An 18,589-nucleotide genomic window follows, 5' to 3' on the forward strand; every position below is an offset into this window, starting at 1 on the left:
GTTCCAAACCAATTCGTACTCACATTCATTCTTAAATACATGCACTCCTATTTACATACCATTCATTCAATTAGGGTGATGGAGTACTCAATATTCCTCCAACACCCTTTACACACATTATACAACTAACATAATTGAAGATCGATGTATATCAATATTCCTCCATCGAGCCTCTCACATCACACTTTCACGCTAATAAGTACATTCAAGCTAATAAATACATTCACTCTCAACAAAAGCTAGGTACCACAACTATTCTCACTGTGTAAATAGAACAACCCCATTTTCTCCAAGAATCGGAATACGGGACCCAAATACTTGCTGCCTTACCCGAGTATAACTCTCAAATTGGGTGGCATTCCTGTGTGCTCTTTAAGGAGCCAAGGAATTGCACCCTTCAATTAGGTGGGATACATCATGCAACCTTTCTATGCATGCCGGACACATACGCGGGCTTTGCCCCAAAATTAAATGTACGTGTGTCAACCTTACATGGCGTATTATTAATCGGGTGAGGATGACTCTTCTTCTACGAGTCAGATCCTCCGAGGGCAATCTGATCACCCAGATCATCGACAGTGCTCTTGAAACGCAAGAGCTTCTTTGTCGACCCGACCCACTGACGTTTTAATTGAGTTTTTACTGTATTTTTAGCATCAGAAGGCCTGGTCGCAGTGGTTAAGAACGGAGGTTGGGACATCCCGACCCTACCGCCTCCTCCGCCTTTTCATTACCCTTCAGACCTATGTGTCCAGGTACGCAGACAACAACCACCATTTTGCCAAGTTCGTGGAATCTCTCCAACAAAAGTACTATGAGAGGGTCGACAGAAAAGCTGTCCAGACAGCAGTGTTGGGCAAAAATTAATCATTTCTAATGATTAATGATTGATCACTCAGACCGTTAGTCATGATTGGTAGTAAGTGACTAATTTAGTCATTATTCGCCATATGTGATTGATGGCTAAATTAATCATGACTAGTAATTAAATACGAGGCATGACTAATTTAGTCACAATATAGTTAGTCATGACTACATTTCGAGAAATCATGTTCAAATGGGTGCTCAAAAAATGAAAAATACACTTCATCACTTTTAAAAAACAAAAATTTATTTCATCAAAACGAAAATCCTTCAACACCTTATTTATCAAAAATCAATCTTCCAATTATAAGTAAAACTCCGTTGTTATGAAAAGCCAAAAAATAATAATAATGATAATAATAAAATAAAATAAAAAAATCCTAGAACAAGCTACGCTTTGAAAAGTAAATATGTTTACATAACCGATCAATGGAAAAAATATTTCTTTGAATTAAAATTTATTCCACTTAAAAGGAGAGATTTCTACATTATTTGGAAAATACACAATCTAGGGGTCTTGATTGTAATAAATATAGACATGTAGAATAATTATGTAACTTTGGTTTTCGTTTATGATAACAATTTTTGAAGGTCGGCCTTGAGCACTACTCTCATCTCAAAATTTTTATCCGGAGTCTGTTGGATTTTGGTAAATTGGTCATTGTAGCCAGAGTTGGGCAAAATCAAACTAATTCAATCATGTTAAGAATTTTGATCGAAGTTTAATCATGACTAATTCAATCATGATTAAACTTCAGTCAAAATTCTTAATCATGATTGAATTAGTTAGATTTTAATAGATGATGGGGTTTGGGTTAGATTTTGCCCAACTCTGCCAGACAGCAATAACCACGATGAGGAAATCTGTGCAGACTAGGTAGGCAGAGCCATCATTGTTTTGAATCACCTCAAGCACATGGTTTCTGTGGCTGTGTTCATAAAGATGATAAAAGTTTTAATTTCTATTTTTATTTTTTTACTTTAAATTTTATTTATTTCTTTTTAATTTTTGCTTAACTCTTTGATAATCTAGGCATGTCTGGATACTTTAAAAACAGACTCAAATCAATCATATTTTTTCCTTCGTCATATTTTACAGATCTTTTCATAGAAAAAAAGAACAGGGCATGTGTCAACGTTCTGACCAAAAGGGGCATCTCCAAAGAAGAAAAACTTCTAAACCAGAGGCTTGTCTATAATATTTATATTTATAATATTTATTTTTTGAATGGAGAAATTAAAAAAAGCCTGAAGGCTTTCTATCCATCAGCATTATTATATTTGGTTGGCCATTAAAAAATAAAATAGTCAAGAGGCAATTTGTTTTATGACAGTTTATCTGTGAACAGAGGATGCGTCAACATTCTGATCAAAATGAGTGTCCTTAGTGACTGTTGATTTAGTACACAGCAAAAAGAAGAAAAGCTTCTAAACCAGAGGCTCGTCTATATTTATAGTTTTAATAATACCCCATTAACTATTTGATGTTAGGTGTGTGGATATTTTAATAACAGACCTGATTTCATATTATCCATCAGCATTATTCTATTTGGTTGATCATTAAAAAATAACATTGAATAAATAAAATAGTCAACAGGCATTTTGCTTTATGACAGTTTGTCTATGAACGGGGGATGCGTCAACGTTCTTATCAAAAGAGGCGTCCTTAGGGACGGTTTCCTTTGCAGTTGCCGTTAACCGTTAACCGTAGCTATTCCTTCTCCTTTGCAAACTTTCTCCTCACTTTCCCCAGTGGCTATTTTTCGACTTCGACCTTTCCGGTATGTCAGTGATATCATTTAAGTCACGTTACTTGAGCTAGGCGTCCAAACGAAGTGAAAGTCCTAGCAATGACTGCTGACCCGCTGTTAACTAGTTAATTAATAGAAATAAAATATGAGAACCTGCTATGTCTTAAGTGCTATATACGTATGCTGGTCGAGGAAAATGATAATTCAAAAGAAATGGGGCAGTTTCAAAACGCTGTGCATTTTCGTTTTGTGCTTCTGCCTCGGCCTTGTCCTTTTGAACCTGTCTCATTTGAAGTGTGTGAAACAAGAGAATACGAACAGGTTCGAAAGCCATCTCCGTGCGCCGAAGCCGGCGGTCGATTCTCCGATCTATGTGGTGTATGGGAAAAGAGTAAGTACGATTAGTGTTCGCCTCTTGGCATTACTCTGAACTTTAAATTGTTTCAGGTCGACACGGGCCACCTTAGACACGTCTTCGATATGTTCAAATTGTTCGGATACGAACGGAGAGATCTCAATGCGAGCAAGTGGGATGTCATGTGGGCCCACGACTACCCTTTCCAGAAGCTTTACAGTTCGGTGAAAAACCTTAAACCACACCAGAAGGTATATCAGATAACCATTAACAAACTCTTTTTCAGACTGAGATGTTTTCCATCTGCTTATTGCTCATCTTATTAGTTTTTGGCAGACCATCTTACTTTCAAAAAAATTATAGGCCCATTTTTATGTTGTAAGATGTAATATTTGAGGTTTGTATTATACTGCGCCTTTTAAGTGCTATTGTATCCCCCATTCTGTACTGGTGAGTCCTAGTTCATCAAGAGATTTGATTAATAAGCCTGTTTTGAGTGGTTGAATTTCTTCTACGGTTTCATTGTACAAGCCAAAACTCTTAGCAGTGCCACAGTCTGTTAGTAGGTGTGTTGGTGTCTCTTCTGCTTCTTTGCAAAATCAGCACTGGCCGTGTTGTGTTCTACCAATCTTCTTCAGATGCCCATTAAGTCTGCAGTGTCCTGTCAGGTTTCGAAGTTTTTCCTGCTTCCTTTAATGCACTCTATTGTTTCGTTCCCTAAAAAACTTGCTCGAAAGGTATTGGTTTGTTTGTGTCCAATGAGAGAATTTCACTGTTTCATCATTTTCATTTTGTCTTTTTCTCTGTGTGACTCCCTAAGCCACAGAAGGGCTCAGGACATATCAATGGTATAGCAGCCCCATTCTCTTGTTGCCCTCTATTCCTACATATCCTGGGACCCAGTGGAGAGTAACTTTGTTTTTCATACCTAATCTGTTTAGTTTTGCAATTCAATACCACCTTTGAGCTAATGATGTTTGAGCATAGTGCTTTGATGGCTGCTTGGCTGTCTCAAATGATAGCTATAGTCTCATTTTTGTGCCACTGTTCTAATTGAATTGAGTATATTTCAGAATTGCATGGACTTCAGCCAAGATGCTGGTGTATTTTCTCATGGGTGCTAGTCCTTGGTTCCAGGTCTGAATACTCCTGCCCCCTTACCTTCTTCTGTTCTAGATCTCAATGGAGGGATCTTTCCCTCTTTCCTATTATTTTTTGGTACTTAGATTTGTCCGGAAATTTTGCTTCAACTCGAACATCCTGTTCATGCCATTTTTATGGCTTAGGTCAATAAGATAAACTGTGATAAAACAAATTTCTCCCTGTTGATTACTTTTTTTTAATGATCTACCAAATATAATAATGCTGATGGGTTTGTTTGTTGGTTGGTTTTCTTTGAATCTGCTCTTAAAATATGTGGATACTACTTATTACCCTACAATTTATTTTATAGTGTGGCCTTTTGTAATCATCCTGTCTATCCTTACTGGTTTTAACTATCAGAAGCAGTTCGACTTTGTCATCTTCAGTGGGTTATTAGTGAACAAATGTATAACACAAATAACACAAACCGGTCACTAAAGATGGCAAACTGTTTGTTGAGCCAAAAGGTTGTAGGTTGGGATGAGGAGTTGGTATCCGAGTGATCCAAGTCACAATAGCTCAAGTGGTTAGAGCAGCGACGTATTGAGCCGAAGGTCGTGGGTTTGAATCCCACTCGGGACATTAACTTTTTCATCTCAACCAAGACTTTAGATAAAAGTATAATTAAGTGAAATAATTAAATAGGTCAATTATGACCACTAAAAATATATGGATTAATTTCACTAATTTCGTGGTCCGCTTGACCAATTAATATATTACAATTAATTAAGGTTTTTAGTTGAGATAAAAAAGTCAGTGCCACGAGCGGGATTCGAACCCACGATCTTGGGCTAGATACGCCGCTGCTCTACCAGCTACTACCACTTGAGCTATCGTGACCTCGATCCACTTGGATACTAACTTCCCATCTCAACCGCACCTTTTGAATTTTCCCTCCTTTTTGCCATTTTTCAAATGTCGTGTACATTAAATTAATTATTTTGGTAGATCAACCACTTTCCTGGTAGTGGATTTATAACCAACAAAATGGACTTAGCGACCACAGGTCTAACGTTTATTCCGAAAGCATTCAAAATTCCTCAGCAGAAGGAGCAACTCCTGCAATACGTAAGTCACAGAAACCAATTTTTCATCTTTCAAATAGTTTATTTATGAAAAAAAAAATTATAATAAAGGGATGAGTAGAATTTTTTTTACTGATCTTAATTTATTCATAAATACCAATTACAATTTTAAAGTCAAGTGTAATGAATTTTTTTAAATTGTGTGATATTGATTAGTATTATTAAATTCACTAATTTCGTGGTCCGCTTGACCAATTAATATACTACAATTAATTAAGGTTTTTAGTTGAACTAGGAGGGAAAATTCAAAAGGTGGGGTTGAGATAGGAAGTTGGTGTCCGAGTGGATCGAGGTCACGATAGCTCAAGTGGTAGAGCAGCGGCGTATCAAGCCGAAGATCGTGGGTTCGAATCCCGCTCGTGCCATTGACTTTTTATCTCAACTAAAAACCTTAATTAATTGTAGTATTATTAAAGTTGAATAAACTTACTGCCTTTATTATAATTTATTTTATAGTTTAGTATCTTTTTGATTTGTGACCAGTTTTTATTCAAAATTTTCACATACGTACCAGTTGCCCTCCAAAAAGTCCTATTGTTTTGTTAAATTAATTCTATTTGGTTTATCAATTTTTTACTCTTTGTAAAGATGATATTAAATGTTAATCCAGTCTTAGTTGTGTAAATGGTTCATGTTGAATCCAAAATTCACTCCATGTTTACTTTTGAGTACAAACATGTTTTAAAAGTGGCTGAGACAGCTCACAAAATACGCTGGATGTTCAGTGTTTATCGATGGGACACAATTGAGATGTTGATTTTGAATCAGATCCTCACCAAAGCTACTCATAGATAGCTTATTAACTGCCCAGAAAAGTACAAAGCTAGATATTTAAATGAGCACCTCACACTTCAACCGACGCTGTTCTTTTATCTCTAACATATTCCCCTGCCCAAAACTACATCCATTCTTTGATAGAATTAAAAGTAGGTCTTGTACAATAATTTTAGTCAGGTCATATCAATGGCCCTTGATTATGAACCTAGGTAATTTCCTAAGTCTGGCCTGACTGCTAGTATACTGCTAACTTAATTTTGACAACAGTCCGAAGTGGTCATAGATAACAAAGATTTTTGAAAGAAAGGCAGCTCCCAAGTTTCAAGTAGGGGCCCTAATATAGTACACTGATAGATCAAAGATCAGGAAGTTGAGGTAGGGGTAAAAAGGCCGATTACACCTTAGCAAAACATCTTTGACTGGTTCCAACTATATTCTAAGCTGAGATCCATGCAATCCAATGAAGTGCACATTTTCGGACAGTCAGGCAGCTATAAAAGCACTAAATGTGCATGCTTTTAGCTTCAAACTAATCTGAGGCTAATGGCTTTAGGAGAACACAAGGTTGCCTTCAACTGGGTTCCGGGATGTGGTTTAGAAGGAAACAAACAGGCTGATTAACTAGCTAAAGAACGGGCACAACTGGTGTGTGCTAAAGACTGAGTTGGAATAACATCTAACAGCTGGAGTAATTCGCTTGAGAAAGAAAATCTCTCTCTCAGTAGGCAAGAATTGAGATCCTCTGTACTGACCACTCTTAAGTACCATAGTCAAAGCTGACACAAAAACATGCCGACTGTATCAAGAGGAACTAGAGACGTTAGCACAAATATTTTGTGAATGTGAGACACTATACAGTACGGATGGTGTAGCCACTCTCATAAGGTGAATTCTCACACCAAGAGAAGTGCACAAAGGAGCACTGAGGAAAGTACTAAGGTTTGTGGGAAATAGCATTCTTTCTGTGGTATGGTATAAATTATACGGGTTCCGAAATAGACGTGTTCAACTTCAGGTTAGAGGTCACAGTGGAGTAAAGGTTTGGGACCACCATTCTGTACTGGTCTAATACAAAACTTTAAAAAAATTTCTCGCTTTTCAGGCTCAGTAGGCTGAAAAGACCTATTCTTCGAAAGGAGCGGGATGCCAGCACACTGAAAAGTTACAAGGGAAAAATAAATAAACTAATAAATAAATAAATATAAAAATTATATGTATTTATAATTCATGTATATAAATTAATGAGTGGGAAACTGCTGCATCCTCCTACTCTCTAGATCTGGTGCCAACAGATTATCAACTTTGCACGTCTTTTGACAATAGCCGTAGGCAGAAACAGCTCGGAAACTGGCAAAGTCACGAAATTGGAGTTCTTTTTTTATTACTTACAAAACTCTATCTTACTTCTCATCGGAAGAGAGTAATTAAAGCCGAATAAAATTTTATTTTCTACACTTTTTGGAGAACCTGGTATATTTTTGTCCTTTTCTACTATCTCTTATCAAGTCTCATCAATTTTTGTTCAGGCTAAGACACACACTTTGAAGAAATTTGTGCAAAAAAGTAACGACCATAGGGGCATCAAGATTAAGAAGTTTGATGAAATAAATTTCACGCAAAATGACAGTTTTGTCCAAGAATTTATAGATAACCCGCTGCTCGTCGATGGATACAAATTCGACATTGGAGTTTACACGATTATCACATCTTTTGACCCTCTACGTGTCTACATATACAACGGAGATGCTTTATTCAGGTTGTATAAATGTTAATTAAAACTAAATCATTAGATATAAATGGATAAAGCGATTGTAGCTCAATTGTTCGTTATTATCTTGGTTTATTTATTCTCACTGGTTCAACAACTTCACAGAGAAGTAATGAAACATGTTTGACGGACAGAACTGGCTAAGATAGGCAGATCGGAAAGTCATGTACTTGAATAAATCAATATTTAAGATTTAAATAAAATGTTAAAAGCTTCGGAAGTATTTAATTAGAGTTGGACTGTGTAGATTAGAAGAATAAATCTAAACAAGTTGACTAGAGTACAGAATGAGTTTCCCATGTCATTCTAACATTTATTTCTCAATAGACCCAATATAAATCATTTAAAAAAAAATGTAATTTAATTAAAAATCAGGAGTAAGTTCATTTTAAAAGAATACATTCAATTTCTTTGTAGAGCTTTTGTAAATTATTTTAGTTTGAAAATCCTGATGTAGTAGATATATTCTTTGAAAGCTCAATTAAGGAACTGATTTTCATAAAAAAGCATTGTGGTGATAGGTCAGAAAATATTAGACACTATTCTGCATTCTTGCCAATAAGCCCCTCGGAAAACTATGGGAAAAATATTTTGTGTATTTAATATTTAAAAAAAGTGTTTTTCTTGCTTTGTTGTGCATTTATCTCATAGTTGATATATGTCAGTTGAATACTTTTTAAAAGGATAGTTCCTACTCACAGTAAGTTGTTTTGCAACAATCCGGATTTCGAGCCTTTTAGCTCATCATCAGGTTGTAGAAGTCCTTCAACCTGATGATGAGCTAAAAGGCTCGAAATCCGGATTGTTGCAAAACAACTTACTGTGAGTAGGAACTATCCTTTTAAAAAGTATTGAACACCACACTCACTCCATCATTTATCATTTCTATGTCAGTTTATTTGTGTTTTTAAGTAGGATGTGAAAATAACATGCAGGATTGTATAAAATGGGGGTACATATATATATAAAAAGTTGCAAAAACCAAAAAATGCTTCAAGTAAAGCAGGTTAAAAAATAATTCAGATTCGTTTTAGGCACCCTTTAAAGTCTTTAAATACAATTCTTCATAAAAAATAAAATAATAGACATTTTTGAGTTTGATTAGCTTAGAGGGTCATTTTTTGTTTCTGATGCTCGGTGTTCCATCCAATATAAATAGCTTCTCTGGATTTTATCCTAATTCAAGGTTATGACAACTGTTGGAAAGCTGAATGTCTTTTCTTTTGACCTTTCTCAAAAAGGTTTATATATTATGTCATTATAAGTGAGAAAAATAAGGGTGAAATCAATAAACCACCTCAAACATTATTTGTAAATTATCCGGTTCTAATTTATTTAAAATTTATATCTTTTTAAATTATGCTTTTTCTGCCTCTGTTGTTCGTGTATTTCAAGGTTGGTATATCACAATTAATTAAGGTTTTTAGTTGAGATAAAAAAGTCAATGGCACGAGCGGGATTCGAACCCACGATCTTCGGCTTGATATGCCGCTGCTCTACCACTTGAGCNAGATGGGAGGTTGGTGTCCGAGTGGATCGAGGTCACGATAGCTCAAGTGGTAGAGCAGCGGCGTATCAAGCCGAAGATCGTGGGTTCGAATCCCGCTTGTGCCATTGACTTTTTTTCTCAACTAAAAACCTTAATTAATTGTAATAAACTATTATGTTTACCATTATAAATAATATGCTTTTCTAGATATTGCCCAGAGAAATATTATCCATTTGATGACAAGCATTTGGACAAGTATGTAGTCGGAGACAATTATCTGCCAACTTGGGAAGTGCCATCGCTCAGAAAGTTATACAAAGACATGGGCTATTCAATGAAGCAATCGTTTAATGGGTACATGAAGTTAACCGGTAATTAATTTTATTTAAAAAATTAATTAAAATTGCAGTAAAAAGTTTTATTTTTTATTTTATTTTTGTTTTATTTATTTTTATTTTGGTGGAGGTATTGAAAGAAGGTAACTGACGAAAAAGGGACAAAGGTTTAAACTCATTGATAACGCTGCTTAGTTATATGGGAACTAACAAACAAGGAAATGGCAACTGGTGCGAATTACACTTTGTTTCATGGTTGATGGTTCGTATCATTAATCTTTTCCAAATCTTACTTAAAATTATTTAATTTATTACATAATACATTAATTGTTTCTTCTGAAAATATTAATTATTCTATTTTCTTAGTTATAATTTAAAAAATTAAATTTGTAGTTAACTAATTGATCAAGATTTTAAACAAAACTAATACTTTACTTTGCTTATGACTATTAACATTATGCAGAAAAATAACAAAACACTGGCTACACAACATAGATCTGGGTATTTTAAACATAATTTATGGACATTTGAATACTACTTTCAGGATCATTTTCTCAGCGTTAAAAGACCAACGAATTACAATTGTAAGCCAAGCTGAGCCTAAGAGAGTTTTGTGCTAATGTTATTTCATTCGGTTTGTTTCCTAGGGTTTACTAAAGTTTATAACGGTGTGCAAGTGTGCAAGCAAGGTCAAGATGGGAAATTTAGGGCTTTCTTTTGAAAAGAGGAGGAATCTTTATTAGCAAAAAAGATTTTGGAGCAAAATTAAAAAATAATATAAAGATCAAATACAAAATAAGTATCCTACCAGTTGTTAAACTAAAGAGTAGGTTCAAAAAATACTATTTCAAATTTTTGTTTGCAAAACGAAAATATTCTTCAACAAAGAATATTTAGAATTTTAATTAATTTCACTAATTTAGTGGTCCGCTTGACCAATTAATATATTACAATTAATTAAGGTTTTTATCTCAACTAAAACCCTTAATTAATTGTAATATATTAATTGGTCAAGCGGACCAGGAAATTAGTGAATTTAATGATTGAAAATGAAGTTTACTTCACTAAAGCTCTCCGTGGCCATTTCATTTGTCATTGACACTCCAATCCGATTACATGACATTTGAAAAATGGCAAAAAGGAGGGAAAATTCAAAAGGTGGGGTTGAGATGGGAAGTTGGTGTCCGAGTGGATCGAGGTCACGATAGCTCAAGTGGTAGAGTATCTAGCCGAAGATCGTGGGTTCGAATCCCGCATGTGCCATTGACTTTTTTATCTCAACTAAAAACCTTAATTAATTTTAATTAATAGTAAATTATTTGATTCCAACATTTCCAAAGTTTCCAATCCTAGTGGAGCAATTTCCTCCAACGTCAACAGGACACTCTGGAATTAAAGCGTGATTCAACGCGCAAATTTAAGTTAGACCAACCCCAAGGTGTGGGGGCCGTGGTAGCCGAGTGGTTAAGGCGTCAAACTCTCGGCTAGTAGATCCCACGGTCGTGGGTCGATCCCCACCGTCGCTTCTGGACTTTTTCTGGCACCTAAGGGGACCAGTGGCTGCAATTGAAAGAAATTGACACGGCACTCATCAGTGGAAGGGGCGGGATCAGATCTCAGCGACCTTGAAATTGGTCCCAACCCTCTTCAAAAATGAGTTTCTTCGATGGAAGAACACCGGCAAACCGAGGGGCTCAAATTCACACTCGTGTTGCGAGCCCCCAAAAATGGAGCCAGGGATAAAATACAAAAAGCTGAACAGCTGCAGTGTTCAGAGGGAACTCTTCCAGTTCCTGGTATCGATTGAATTGAAAAAAAAAAAAAAAAAAAAAAACAGTGAGGATAGCCAGGCCAAAATGATCAGCAACAATCAGATTAGAAATTCATAAAATGAGCAAGTTTTGACTGACACTCAGCCCCTATTAGCATAAGAACCTGACTAGGGCAGTCTTTCAGCACAACATACATAGATTGGCCAAACACAAGTTTTTGCCAGCTTTATCAACTTTTAATTTGTAATAGAGTCTCGTGGATTGGTCAGAAAAACAAATAGTGCTTTTATACCAACACTGAACATTTGAAAATATTTTCATCTTCTTCAGGGTCTACAGAATTAGTCTAACTTAATTGTAATAACATTCATTTAATACGTTCAATGTGAATGACAGCAGCTGGTAGAGACTCCTGATAACCAAGTCAAACGAAACAGGTCCCGCAATGAACATGTAAAACATTAGAGCTAAATAATAACATATATATTTTGACATGTTGAATTATCGGTGGTTTAAAAGTATTTGAAATTACACCAGATTTGTATTTAGACTGCATAGTAAATCGATATGCAGACCACCCACCTTTCAAAAACTTCTTTACTGATTAAAATATTTATTCCTAATTGTATCGTTGTGTATTAAAGGTCGAGATCCGTCTATAATATGGCAGAAAATAGAGGAAGCGATAAAGGAAATCTGCTTGAATAAGGAGCCTCAAGTATTAAAATATCTATCATTGTACAAATCCAAAAGGAACTTTTTTGAAATGGTCCGATTTGATTTTGTCGTCGATAACGATCTAAATGTCTTCGTTATGGAGGTTTGTATATTATACATATATTTAATTTTTAACGTTGACTACACAGCACTTACACATTTGAGCTTGTTTTGTATTTCGAAGGCTTCTCTCTAAATTCAGGCCCAGGAAACATTTTGGTGTTCCATACAAGTCAACATGTTAATAATTTTATTGTTTTAACTCCCACTCGTCTTTTGGCACCATTTTCTTTTTTTGAAAAGTTGATTTAGATCCACCGCACTCTATAGACTTATTTTTTTTAAATCATTAACATTTCACAAATTTGTGAGTAAAAGCATCATTAACAAACAGTGAATTGACATCTACACCTTACCTTTATTTTTCTATTGATTCGTAGTTGGTCGATACCTGTCCTACTAAACAGTTCAATTGGCTGTCCTGTAAAATTGGCCAATTATTGCCTCAATTTCAATGAAAAATGCATAAGAATCTAACAAATTTGTTTTGTTATGAGACTAGCCTGTTGGTTTTTTTTTGGGGGGGGGATTAAAAATTGTATCTTCTCTTCGGAGTGAATGATTCATGTTAGAGCCAAGGCCATCTTCAATTTGTTGATCTACTCCTTTAATTTTTGAATTTCCTCCCTGGCGGAAGAAAGCTCGTATGCAATGAATCTGGTGTGCAGGCTGTGACAAAGTTAACAGCTATTGCAGCCAGTTTATCAATGAAATTTTGAGAATATCCCTTGCTTGGTGTAGCAATGAACTATGCTAGAGTCTGTAACAGCCTTGTACATTAAAAATCCTTTGGCCAAGTTACATTGCATTACTTAAGTTCTTTGTAGTTCATCCCTGTAGCGAGAAATCGTAATGTGGTTGCCAACCTTTCATTTAGTGATGATTTCTCTCATGACTGTCTTTTGTTTTCTAATCAAGGGGGTAACAAGCTGGAGTAAATATGAATAAGACGTTAATCTTTTTTTTGTAAAGTTTTGGTTGAAATGAAAAAATAGTGTCACGAGGGGATTCGAATCCACGACATTCGGCTAAATACGCCGCTGCGCTAACCACTTGAGCTATCCTGACTTTGATGATCCACTCGGGCACCAACTCTCCATCTCAACCTACAACCTTTTGAATTTTCTCTCTTTTTGCCATTTTTTAGTGTCGGAGAGGATCGAAGTCACGATAGCTCAAGTGGTAGAGCAGCGGCGTATTTAGCCGAAGGCCATGGATTCAGATCCTGCTCGTGGCACTAGCTTTTTCATTTCAACCAAAACCTTGCAAGAAAAGATTAAATAATTGAAATAAGTAATTTGGTCAATAGAACACTAAATATAATGAATAAATAAGACGTTTCATCCATCCTTAAATAGTTCCTCCAATCAGCGGGTTCAAGGGAAAGATCTTTCATCAAATTGATGTGGGTATTACAGCTTCTGCTCAGAAGCCACTTCTTACACCATTTTCTCTTCGATTTTTTGCTTTTAATATGTAAATAAACCGAAGAGTAGCACAAGAGATGGTCATCCATTTTGAGAAGGTGATTCACTGGTTGACGTTCGGAGCGACTGGCTGTGGAGCAGTCGTGAATGCCCCCTTAAATTTCAGGCACTCCAAATGGAGCTGTACGGCTTGGAGTGATCGTGAATGGCCATCTTTTATGTTTCATAGCCGTCTAGTCCTGGGTTTATTACAATGACAAAATATCAAGCGGCAGGGTGGCTAACATCAGGTAACTTAGTAGTATCTGATTTTATTTTGACCGATGTGAAGACAGCTTCTAGCCGAGCAAACCATAGCAGGTCCAGAAAGCTGGAATGTTAACCAAGTTGCTGATATGTAGGTTCAGGTTGTTTTCTTTTTCCACAGCATGTTTGTATCGAATCGGCTACTCTAGTGGCTGGATTGGTTCGTCCTGAAAAAGGTTGAAAAATTGAAGTTCTCAGCAGGAACGTTGATATTACTGCTCTTGGGATGCCATGACAAGGCTGGGATTGCTCTTCATTGATTCACGCTCATGTTGATTGTGTTGATGATTTGTGATAAATATATTTTATTAAAGTCTCACATGCTTTTAATAGTCCATTTCCATTTGCTTATATTGCCTCGGAAATGTTAAGCGGCCTCTTTAGCACAAAGTTGCCGATATTTATACTAAATTTAACTGATTTTAGTAACATTTTGTAGAACCAATAGACAAAAGCTGTCCGATGCAACCTGCAACTAAATATAATAAATCTGTTATCCTCTTAGGTGGGCTAGTTTTAACTGTTAGTTTAAAAACTACCATTTACTTAGTTTGTAATGCTTTATCATCAGCAATATTGAACTTTGATAGAAAGGGGGCAAAACAGGACATGTCCCTGCTCCCTAGAAGATGTGAACATTTCCATAACGTGGAACCACTTCTTACATCTAAACGTGGTTTTTATCCAATCTTCTAGAAAGGGAACTGCTAAAATTCCTATAAAACAAATAAATAAAAAATAAAAGAAATAACGGAGAAAGGAAGAAGCTTTTCTACTCTCTTATCCATGTGCCGGCAATCACCAAGCTTGCGGCCCCTGCACTATTGCCCTTATCGCTGACTACTTCAGTGAACATGGCTTAATCAAAATGACTAATGCCAAAAAATGATAATAATATAAATAAATAATTATTTAGAAATTGTGAGATGCGGTCTGGTGTGATGTAGGTTTCAGAAAAACATTTTCTTTATCGTGCCAACTTTTTGATCTTTATTGAGATCATCTTCAGGGCCTGGGATTTACAAACATTGTTCACATATTAAATTCACTAGTTTCGTGGTCCGCTTGACCAATTAATATCTTACAATTAATTAATTTTTATCTCAACCTCAAAACCTTAATTAATTGTACCATATTAATTGGTCAAGCGGACCATGAAATTAGTGAATTTATTGCTTTAAAATGAAGTATACTTCACTAAAGCTCTCCGTGGCCATTTCAATTGTCGCCGAGAATTCAATCCGATTACACGACATTTGAAAAATGGCAAAAAGGAGGGAAAATTCAAAAGGTGGGGTTGAGATGGGAAGTTAGTGTCCGAGTGGATNAGAAAATGTTTTTCTGAAACCTACATCACACTAGACTGCATCTCACGATTTCTAAATAAATATCGATTAACGGTCACTAATCACCACACATAAATTAATAAAATAAATTTTTAAGAAAAATTTCACTACTTGACAACTCAACAATAATTTTTTTTTAAATTTCAGGTAAACATGTCTCCAAATTTATCATCTGCTCATTTCTTAGAAAATCAAATCTTATATGAACAAGTGCTGTACAATCTTTTCCACCTGTTGAACTTTGGAAATAATGGGTACATCTTTATTTATTGACTGATATTTTTTTTATTGACTGATATTTATTGACCTATAATTTGCAATCACAGTTAAAGGGTTATCATATCGTTTGAAACAAACTCAATTAATTGTTTTGCCCAACTGATAGCATTTTGTGATTGCATAAATCATATTGTTTAAAAAAATATCCTAACCATGCATGTTTTCATCTTTTAAAAATAATTTTGTTGTTTAAATTTACATGTCAATTACAAATTGATAATCGAGGCTGGGAATTACATTTTTAGGTTTTTAAAAAAACGGAATATCCAAGTATCAGACAAAAATATTGTTGTAAATCCAGAAGTGTGTTCAGGATGCAGTGAGTGCATGGCTCCTGAATGCGAATTGTGTCTCCAGTGCCTTAATTCGGAATCAAAAGCAATAATAAAAGACGCGTACCTCGAGCATACAAACAAGCACGACTGTAAAAGAATTTTCCCATCAAATGTGGTAAGTAGTGTTTGTATGCAAGCATGTATGTGAAGTTAATAATTTTCTTGTTTTTAAAGGACGATGAGATGCTTTATGATGGAACGTTAAGTCCTGAGAACAGATTTATGGTTAAATGGTTCAAAGCCAAGTGTTCAGAAGACAAAAGTTGGTGCTAATTATTAAATTATTTACTGTGCTTCAATTTCTGATTATGTTCTAATCGTTGATGTGTTCCATGAATAATTATAGTATTTTGTTAATTATTTTGTCTTATTACCTAATGCATAACCCCATATTTTAGATCTATCATTTCCTCCATTTTGTAAATTCTTGTGATTATTTCTCAGTGTGTTTATATTGTCTGTAGGGTGATGGACATGTAATTTGATCATTACTGATCATTTAGTGTGCTATACTCGCTCGATTTCTCCAAAGTCAGGTCAAGGCTCATACAAATCTTGACAAGAAAACACATCTGACAGACCTATTGCAAAGTCTCTTGCAAGGAGTAATGTGTCTTTACATAACAGGGGCAATGCATATTTGTCCCATAACAAAGATTGAACCCTGTCACCCCTATGAAGAAAGAAAATCAGATATAAGCAAAAGCCTAGAGTCTAGAGAGAATTAAAATAAATGAGATGGCCATAACGGTACTTGGCAAAATGTGGGAAAAACTCAACTTCGACAGACCCTTCCAAGGGGTCACAGATAAGAGATTTTTGGAAGAAAGGCAGCAAAAGTTTCAGGAAAGGTGGTACACTGATAGAAAGGGTAAATGGACTTGATCAACCTAGCAAAACACTGGACTACTAAATTCACTATTTTTCGTGGTCCACTTGACCAATTAATAACATTCAATTAATTAAGGTTTTAAGTTGAGATAAAAAAGTCTGTGTCACGAGCGGGATTTGAACCCACGACCTTCGGCCTGATACGCCGCTTCTCTACCACTTGAGCTATCGTGACTTCGAACCCCTCGGGTACTAACTCCCACTAACTAAAAAAGGAGGGAAAATTAAAAAAGGTGGGGTTTAGATGGGGAGACAACAGGCCGACCAACTAGCCAAAGAAGGAGCAGTCTTCTTACCCTTTGTACTTGAACCATAACTAGGCAAACCAGAGTGTGTGCTAAAATTAGAGCAGATAAATGACTTGATAAAGAAAAACCCAGCAAGCTAAGATTTATAAATCTATCAAAAGGAAGGCAAAGGAACTGCTCTCGCTCACAGGTGTGATTTTGGGAAAATTGTCGTCCACTATACCAGCCGCTGTCCCGTACCGTTTAAAGAAGATTGGCAAAGCTGAGACAGAAACATGCCGACTCTCTCAAGAGAAACGGGTAGGGATAAATGAGGTGGCCACAAGGATTTTCCACATCTCAACTTGAGTAGATCAGAATAGTAGAGTAGAGAATTGTGCTCCTCCATTTTTTAATAACTCACTGGCCAGCTTCAGATTGTTAGTCAACTTCCATAGCAGCCTTGCCAGTGTAGGATCTTACGGCTTTTTCTGTCCTAGTTGTAAGAATCTTCACCTCTACCATAGACTCTCACAAAAAATAGAAGAATCTTCTTCTAACTAACAGTTTGTGCACAGTGTTTCATCTGTCAGTAATTTATGCCTTCTTAGGCGGCAGAGCCCTGTCAAGAGTCCAACCAGAACCCTGGTTCTGTTGCAGTTACCTTCTATTAATTCCTTTGTAAGTTTTGCAGATAGCTTTTCTATGAATCTTCGCATGCCTGGGGTGTTGCTCCACCAAGTTTTGCTCTCAATTTTTGGATGTATTCTTTTTGCGGTAAAGTGCTAGGCCGTAGAAGGGTTCAGAGGAAACAGGTCGTTGGAGTCACTTCTGCCAGGGATTCTATACGACAGCAATAGGGTCATTTTGGGGTTTGGTCTTTTGGATTTCCCCAAGCAATTTTGGCTCTTTGGTTAATTTTAACGAGGTGTGGATTCCATATAAGCTGTTGGTCCAGTGTAACCCCTAGATATTTGGCTTCTTTAGAGAATGGAATCGGTGTCCTGCTTAAGCTTGGGATTTTTAAGCTTCCCATTGCCTTTCTCTTGTGAACCATTAAGGTTTTGTGACGGATGATAGGTAGCTCCTCCTGCTTTCACCAGCTTAAGAGAAACTGAGACATCAGCACATATATTTTGTGAATGAGAGCCATCCCAGATATAGCAACTTTGGTAAAGACAATTCTTACACAAAGAAAAGTGCGAGAAGAGTGACCGAGGGAAGTGGTTTGCTTCATGGGAAAACAGTATGATTTTAATCATAGGGGTTCCACAATGGACCTATACAGGTTGCTAGGCTGCAGTCGAGCAAAGGTTGGCGTCCTTACTAAATTTAAGAAATGGTTTAGATGAGATTACTATCAATTAATTATTACAAATTTATAAAAAGGTGATAAATAAAGAAGGCTTTGCATCAATATTTATTGTTATATTATAAATTATTAAAAATAATTAAAACGTTAAATCTTAAATGATTGTTAATTAATTTAATGCAATGAAATTATGTGAGTGTTAATAATAATAAGATTAAAATTAATAAAGTGAATAACATAAATATATAAGACATAGTTTTATTCATGAATAATAAAATGTAATTATAAGTTTAATAAATATAATATATAAATATAATATAATCAAACATAAAGTCAAAGGATATAACTTT

At 35.7% G+C, this 18,589-nt stretch overlaps 1 protein-coding gene across 1 annotated transcript; it reads left to right on the top strand.

Annotated features, from left to right (window-relative positions):
- The first annotated feature begins 2,528 nt into the window (after positions 1-2,528).
- LOC106666651 (tubulin polyglutamylase TTLL6) lies at positions 2,529-16,169 on the top strand. The gene is made up of 9 exons (XM_014393990.2): positions 2,529-3,006; positions 3,063-3,221; positions 5,062-5,181; positions 7,502-7,731; positions 9,440-9,603; positions 11,984-12,159; positions 15,343-15,449; positions 15,720-15,924; positions 15,984-16,169. The coding sequence occupies exons 1-9, from the start codon at positions 2,761-2,763 to the stop codon at positions 16,080-16,082; spliced, it is 1,506 nt and encodes a 501-aa protein (XP_014249476.1). The 5' UTR covers positions 2,529-2,760; the 3' UTR covers positions 16,083-16,169.
- Positions 16,170-18,589: the final 2,420 nt, after the last annotated feature.

This window comes from Cimex lectularius, unplaced genomic scaffold (assembly GCF_000648675.2).
Source record: "Cimex lectularius strain Harlan isolate CLEC.00 unplaced genomic scaffold, Clec_2.1 scaffold173, whole genome shotgun sequence".
NCBI lineage: Eukaryota > Metazoa > Arthropoda > Insecta > Hemiptera > Cimicidae > Cimex > Cimex lectularius.

Excerpts from the sequence above, each read along its gene's own strand:
- LOC106666651 (XM_014393990.2), top strand. The coding sequence starts at position 2,761 with ATGAGAACCTGCTATGTCTTAAGTGCTATATACGTATGCTGGTCGAGG. Across the intron at positions 3,007-3,062 it reads ATGTGGTGTATGGGAAAAGA|GTCGACACGGGCCACCTTAG; the intron begins GTAAGTACGATT and ends AAATTGTTTCAG. Across the intron at positions 9,604-11,983 it reads TGGGTACATGAAGTTAACCG|GTCGAGATCCGTCTATAATA; the intron begins GTAATTAATTTT and ends TGTGTATTAAAG.